The sequence below is a fragment of the Echinops telfairi genome, unplaced genomic scaffold (genome assembly GCF_000313985.2).
Source record: "Echinops telfairi isolate 266 unplaced genomic scaffold, ASM31398v2 ScPeMD7_70;HRSCAF=299, whole genome shotgun sequence".
NCBI classification, from domain to species: Eukaryota; Metazoa; Chordata; class Mammalia; order Afrosoricida; family Tenrecidae; genus Echinops; species Echinops telfairi.
The window spans coordinates 63945264-63952657 of record NW_022103968.1 but is presented as its reverse complement, the minus strand read 5'-3'; the positions used below and the strand labels follow the sequence as shown (position 1 = coordinate 63952657).

Below are 7394 nucleotides of genomic sequence, written 5' to 3'. Positions count from 1 at the left end.
AGGCTTAAAAGATCTTTAACTTCTTTGATAGCTAACATTTATTAGTAGCGTTGCTGCTCACGACCCCTCTCCGCGTCTTTCCCCTTGCCCCGCCCCTTTCCTGGCCCGGCCCCGCCCCTGTCCCGGGCCGGCCCCGCCCCTTCGCGCAGGCGCGCTGGGCGGTGCTGAGTCAGGCTGGGGGAGGAACCGGGCGGGTCCAGCCTGGGCGGAGCTTGCGCCTGCGCAGTGAGCAGCTTCGGGAGGGCAGGTTTATATCGGCGGAGGGTCAGCTGACGTTCTGCATTGCAGACTGCGGGTTCGCTTAGCGCCATGTACGCGCTCTTGGTTCTGGCCAGCCTCCTGGGCGTGGGTAAGCCCGGGGTCCCCCAGCTTGGGGAAGGGGAAAGGGGTCCCCGCCTCGGGGCGAACGCTGCCGGGCCTCAGCCTTCGGGCGGTTTCTCCAGCCCTGGGTCGCCAGCGGCGGGCAGTGCGCAGGCGCGCGCGCCGGCCCGTGCTCGCGGGGGGCCGTGTCGGGCGGGGTGGGGGGGGCTGCGGGAGCTGGCCGGCTGGCCACTCCTTACTTGAGGTGGGGGCGAGCGGCCGCGGCCGGTCAGGCCCGGAAAGTGGCCCCTCTCGCGGTCCCGGGTGGTGCCCGCGTTCCGGGGGCCGCCCCTGCGGCTGTTGGGGTGGGTCTTGGAGGGTGACCCCTCCGGCGGCTTTGTTTGCAGCTGGCAGCGCGTGACCCAGCCGGCCCGGGCCCTGGGCGGCCGGTCATGGACTCTTGGCCGGCTGCCCTCGCGGTGAAGGGTATTTTAGTTGCCGGAAGCACGTCGTTATCGTCTCTGTTGTTCGGTATTGCCCTCACCTTTGTAGCTGCTCCCAGTCCTCCGTCGGGAAGGGGCATGTGAGGTGTTGGGGTCCTGTAGAGTCCCCGTTTCGTCGCCTTTAAACTGCCCCGAACAGCCATTTCCTAGTGGCCCTTCATCTCGGGAGGCGAGACGCGCCTGAGAACGCCGCGTGCACCGAGCGCTTTAGACCCGTTCCGATGGCTGTGCAATTCTGTCAGCCGGAGCTCCCTTTGAGAGGAGCAGGTCCCCGTACCTCCGCCTTCTGGCCGAGTGCTTTCACGCACCGGTCCCCTTTCGTTTGTTTCTCCCGTCATCTCCTCATGGCGTCCTCCTCCTCATGCCCAAGGAGCGAGGTTGATTGACCATGGACATTGCAGCGCTGGATAGCTGTGGGGTCAGATTTTTACTCTCTCTGAGGCGAGGATCCCAAGGGTGGGTGTTTTGAGACAAAAGGTCTCTGTACCCCACTGAAGAGAAATAAGGCCCCACCCCACTAATTCCCGACCCTCTAATTCTCAATGCCCAGGTTCAAGTTTTCCTAGTTAGCTAGATGCGGGTTAGGGGTCCACTTCTGTGGTGCAGCTACCCATATTTTAATAAGCAGCAGCAGAAAATGGATGACAGGGGGTAGGAAAAAACCGAAGAACTACGCGGTAGCTAGTTATGACATGAAATACCTTAAGGAATGTTTTCTCTGTCAGTGACCCCCCCAGAATGGCTTGACCTTCTCCAGCTGAACTGTTAGCCTGGTTTTACTTGCTCTGCTCGGAAAGAAAGATGTTTTTTGGCGTCACACTCCTGGAGAAAATTAATTTTTGCCTGCCTGGGTTATTTCAAAGTTTGCATAGTAAACAAACATGTCTGTGGGTTTTCTATATGATTCAGCATATTTTTTCTCTTCTTTTTTTTACAGTTTTAGTTCATGCTGGCAGTGAGTCACTCCTCACAAGACTCTTGGAGTTTCGAATCACTCAAAACGGGACTAGATGGTCTCTTTGGAAATGTGCAGTCTGTGTCTGGCATGTGTGGGAGCGTTGTTAGCCAGAATATTAGTTAACCCGGCGACCTCTTGCCTGGGCACCTGAGTCAATGGGTGGCCATTATACACAGGAACTTCCAAAATATTCATGGGAAAATTCCATTATCTTTTAATTCTATTTTTCCACGAACTTTTCAAAGCCCTCTTGGAATGGCCTAATCTTAACATTGGCCCTTGGGATCCTGTAAGATGGTGATTACTTGCTGATTATGAATGAATGAATTCTCACTTGCCAGGTTGCTTTTTGGTAGCATAAATGTAATGATTCTTAATTACCTTGGTGCTGTGTCTGCTAATGAAAGTGGGAGATACTGCAGTCAGGGTCTATATCCAGGACACTGTAGGAGTTTGCTGGTTCAATTTGACCTTCCAGGGGTGTCCTTCTATATCGGCCAGAGCCTCTGTGTTGTTGGTGTTGTAGGGATGTATGTCCTGGTGGTAAGGTGTCTTGCTTTTTCAGTTACACACAGTCCCCAACTCAGGGTAAGGCTCTGTTCTGATGGCTTTACTCTAGCTCAGTTCTGCTGTGTAAGTCAAATACCTCTTTTCTGCCATAAGTCGAACACCTCTCTGTTTTCCAAGTTTTTGTAATTGCTGCCTTTGATTCTCGATGTCAGTAAATCATAACATTGCACATAAGCAAATGACAACAGAATTTCATGTATTGCAGCATGGTATAGAGACATATTACAAGCATACCCAAACCAAAAACACCCTAAGCCTCCTGCCTTCCCCATGATTTGGACTCTCAGCAGCCTTGTGTGGGTTTCAGAGGCTGTAACTTTGAACCCCACTGACTGACCTTCAGGTGCACAGTGCGGCTGCTTCTGAGACAGTGCCACTCAAACAGGTTGTTTAAGAAAACTCGTAGGGGGAGAAATCCAGAAACCAAGCTCCTTGCCATCAAGTTGATGCCGACCCTGTAGGACAAGGTAGAACTGTTCCTCTGACTTTCTGAGACTGTAACTTGACAGGCTGATGGCTCTGAACTGCTGACCTTGTAGTTAGCAGCTAACGTGTGCCTGATACACTACCAGGGCTCCTGGACTTTTCTGTCCTTCCCAGTCATCTCTGCTCAGAAAGATTGTGAAATGCTGGTAAAGTGAGAATTCTTCTCCTTTAAAGATTGAAGACACCGAGGCACCAGAGGTCGCCTTTCCAAATCACCAGCTGTTTAGCAGGGAAGCCAGACGTCAGACAGTGCTTGCTCAGCTCACATGGGCCTATTGATTTTTAAAAAAGACTCAATGGCTTTTGATTTCCTTGGAGGAAACCAGGCAGGTTTTAAATGTGCAGCTTAGTGAATGATTGCAGAGTGATCATCTTAAGTAACCAGCCCCCAGGCCAAGGCGTTGAGTATTACCTGAACCCAGAAGTCCCCTTTAGGATGTCACACTCCTCACATGGTCTCACGTGCCCCAAAGGACACCACGTTGCTAACTTGTGCCCCTGCGATGTTTGCTGTGTGTGTGTTTCTGTGTGTGTGTGTGTGTGTGTGTGTATGGAATGAATGGTTCCTCTGGGAAAAGGTGAAGCTCATGTTCATGAGTTCACATGGGTAAGCACCTGGCTTGTGACCTAGAGCTTAGCTGCCTGGGCTGTTCTTGGTGGAGTGGTCAACCAGCTGGCTGGTGCTTTCCCTGCCCAGAGCCAGGGAGGCTTCGAATGCATAAGGTTGATGGTTGGTTTGTCTACACCTATTTAATGAGGGTCAGTTAAAAAGAATGTGGCCAGTAGTGTTCCAGTTCTTACTTGCATGGGCTGTCTCTGCGGACAAGCCCTCTCAGTAACACATTAGTCTGATTATTTTATTTTGTATTTTGTTTTTTAAAATCATTTTATTGGGGCTCATGCAGCTGTTCTCACAATCCATCCATCCATCCATTGTGTCGAGCACATTTGTACATTTGTTGCCATCGTCATTCTCAAAACATTTGCTTTCTACTTGAACCCTTGGTATCAGCTCCGCATTTTTTTCTCCTCCTTCCCTCCCCTCCCCTCTCTCCCTCACGAGCCCTTGATAATTTATAAATTATGAACACAGTACATGTGTTAATGGGGGGCCGTGGCTTCCCCCCAAAAGGTCCAATCAAGAACTGATTTCTGAGGGGATTTGCTGGGCCAGTTAAGTTCAAGGTATGGCGACTGCCTTTTGGGACCCAAAGCGGTGATTTTGATAAGATTTTCTTGAAGGACGTAGGTTGACCACAGAGCTGGATAAAGGTTTGAGAAACTTCGAAAACTGCATTGGTGAGAAAAAGACCAGAAAGTTGTGTTCAGGGATTTTTATTTTTAATGCCACCTGCTAATTTTGTAAGGGTAGCAATAGAGGATTTCATTGGAAAGTCTTACCCCATCTGCCCTACAGCAGACTCCTGCCCCAAACTCAAAGAACATTGGGGAAGGAGCATTATTTGAGTGCCCTGATTATGCGAAGCCTGCTGCTTTGTGGTGATGTAGATCAGTGTAGAATCCTTTTAGGGAAGGGTGAGATGAGACACCACCTCTGGCTTTCTGCAGTGTGAATAAATAACTAGATGGAGAAAATGGCAAGAAGCTGTGGCTTCATCTATTGATACTTTTGCTTAATAAAGGTTTCTGTGATTTTTGTAGCAGTCATAGCAACAGATCTCACCTGCCAGGAATTTTGGAAAAATCAATGGTTATCATTAGCAAAACACTTTTATTCTGTGCAAAAAGGTGAGTCTATTTCCTGAAGGGTTTATTTGTATCAGCCAGCCAATAATTTGGCTAATGCTTGGCTCTGTGAGTTGAAGTCCACTCGATGGCCGTGGGTTGGGGTTTGTTCTTAATTGCGTTGAACAGGTTGAGCCTGCCCTGGGTGTTGGATTGAGAGGCATGGCTGTTTCTGTGTCGGGGAAGGAAGGGAGACCTTGGTGTGTGGAACTGGAATGGCCAGGCTGGGGCCTGAGCGGAAGGGGGAGAGGGGGGTGTTGCTAATTGGGGCAGCTAGTGAGCGAGGGCTGGGAGGTTCTGAAGGCCAAGCTGTGTGAAGCTGCCCTCCATCCAGGACTTTCTAGATTCTCAACCTAGGGTGCCTTCTGTTTGGCTCTGCCCCCGGGAAGGAAGGTCTAGAAGACCTCTCCGTACTCAAAACTGATGGCGTTGCCCCGTGTGCCCTCTGAAATACACGTAGACTAGTTAAACAACCGTACACAGTGATCAGGGGGAGGCAGCTTGGGACCGAGGTGGGCCTGTGGGATGAAGGTTTCCCTCTGTCCCACATCTCTCGCTTGCTCGGTGACCCTGGTCCATTCCCTTGTTAAGTAACTTGTTTTCCAAGCCCTGTGCTTCCTCGTGTGTAAAATGGATCTGATACTGTGTCACCAGGAGCTTCTGATAAAAAAGTTACCGTGTGAAAGGGCTCTGCTTTGCTACCACGTCACTAATAAAAACAAGTTATTTGTCAATGTTCTTGGCTGGCTAGCACAGTGACCCTTCTTTGCCCTTGATTTTTGTGATTTCCCCTGGCCGTCTTTATCTCTAAGGATGTTGTAAGGTTAACGAACAAATGCAGTTGACTCACTATAAATATATATGCTGGACCCAGTAATTACTGGTGCAAACAGGCTGGAGGGAGTTGAGAGTTCATCCTTCTGGCAGCTGGGTTTAGGCACTAGGTCAGTCCTGATAGCAGATTCGGGGCAGGTTCCCAGTAACCTTGCCACTCTGCTAACAAGCTGCTGGCGTTCTGGGGACCTGGTTCAAGTCTTCTCACATCCTGCAGGCAGGTTTCCCCACCACAAGCAGATGAGCTAGGTAATAGCTCCTTGCAGTAAACCAGTTCGACCAGTTAGCGCTGTGCCGGGCAAAAAGGATGGCTCCTCCTGCTGGCTTCCAGGCTTTCCCCAGCCTGTGAGCAGCTTCTCTAGGACCTTCCAGGGACTGCTCCTGCACATCGGTGGGGGCGTTTTCTGTTCCCTTTTTCTGTTGCATGCACTTGCTGACTGCCATCCGTTGGACTCCGACTCAGTGTGACTCACGGCGCCCGCACAGTATGTTCCACTGACTGCTCTGCCCTTGCCCTTCGTCTCACGGCCACCAGCCCAGGCCCACTCAGCCACCCTGTAGGACTGCGTGAACTGCCGATAGGCGTTTCCCAGACAGACTCTTCGCTGGAGTAGAAAGTGCTCTCTTTCTCCAGGAGGGAGCCTATGGTGGTTTCAAACTGCGGAATGTGTGGCTAGTGGCCCAGCTCATGACCACCGCACCTGCCCTTGTAGACATCCAGCTCCCTTTCCCAGCCCTTGAATGGATGCCGATGCATGGCCACCGGATAGGCCAGGGTAGAACTCCCTCTTATGGGAGTAGAAAGCACTGTCTTTCTCCCACGGCAGACCTTGAGGATCACAACCGAAATCGTAACCACCACGCCAGGAATAATAATTAATGGAAACCTGGGTTAAGAAATCAACCCTAACAACCCACCTCCCTTCAGAGTTAGTAACCACTTTTCTGGGTTTGTTGTTTACTGAACATTCGTTTCCCAGTGGGGTGTTGATTGGACAGTCATGCTTTGCAGATTTGAAACAGTTGACAAATACTGTACTTATTCTTGAGTTCATTTGTCTGCCATTGGGGTTCGTATGTGTTGACATAGTCAGTTCTGTTTCATTCATCTCTACTACAGCATGCTGGGTGCTGAGCTGATTTCCCGTTTAGGAAAGACTGGAACTGTCTTATAGAGTTTGCAAGGCTGTGGTCTTCACCAGGTCTCTGCTCCTGCAAAATGGCTGGTGGGCTCCCACCATTGACTTTTCTTAGCCTTCGACCACACTGCTGGGGTCCCTTTCAATGGGGAGTATACCCTTCCACTCTGGGTAGACATTTGCATCCTGTTTGCTTTTTTTGTTTTGTTCTGTTTTTATTTCCCTGTGACAAGCTGTTGTAGATTTTCTCGCATATGCCTTCTTGTGTAGGTGGACAGCGTTTCTCTAGAGCAGCAGTGGTTCTCAACCTTCCTGACCCTCTCGTACAGTTCCTCATGTGGGGGTGACCCCCAACCATAACATTTTCGTTGCTACTTCATCACTGTCATCTTACTACTGTTATGGATCGGGTGACCCCTGAGAAACGGGTCTTGACCCACAGGTTGAGAACTGCTGCTCTAGAGGACTTAGCCCGAACGAAGGGTGTGTGTGTTGTCAACTTGACAAGAATTGCTCAAGTACTCTTCAAAATGACTTCAGCACCTTGGCGTCCTCTGGTCTGTTCCCTCTCTGGCTGCTGCCCACGCTCAGTGTCGCCGGTGCCCTCCAGACCTTTACGCTGTGCCAGTCTGATGGAAGTAGTGTCGGAAAGGAGACTTGTCCTCCTCCTTCCTTATTGCTTAGAGATCATTCCAGGCTAATATAGGTAAGCCGACCTCATTTTTTCAAAAATCATTTTATTGGGGCTCATACAACTTATCACATCTATACATCCATCCATTGTGTCAAGCACATTTGTACATTTGTTGCCATCATCATTCTCAAAACATTTGCTTTCTACTTGAGCCCTTGGTATCA

The 7394-nt window shown here is 50.3% G+C and overlaps 1 protein-coding gene across 1 annotated transcript in view; it reads left to right on the top strand.

Moving 5' to 3' along the window:
- The first annotated feature begins 242 nt into the window (after positions 1-242).
- Positions 243-7394, top strand: part of LOC101639622 (prosaposin) — a 33316-nt gene continuing 26164 nt past the window's right edge. Inside the window, exon 1 of the mRNA XM_013004240.2 lies at positions 243-349. Coding sequence (XP_012859694.1) covers positions 310-349 — 40 coding nt within the window. The 5' untranslated portion in view covers positions 243-309. The remainder of the gene's footprint in view (positions 350-7394) is intronic.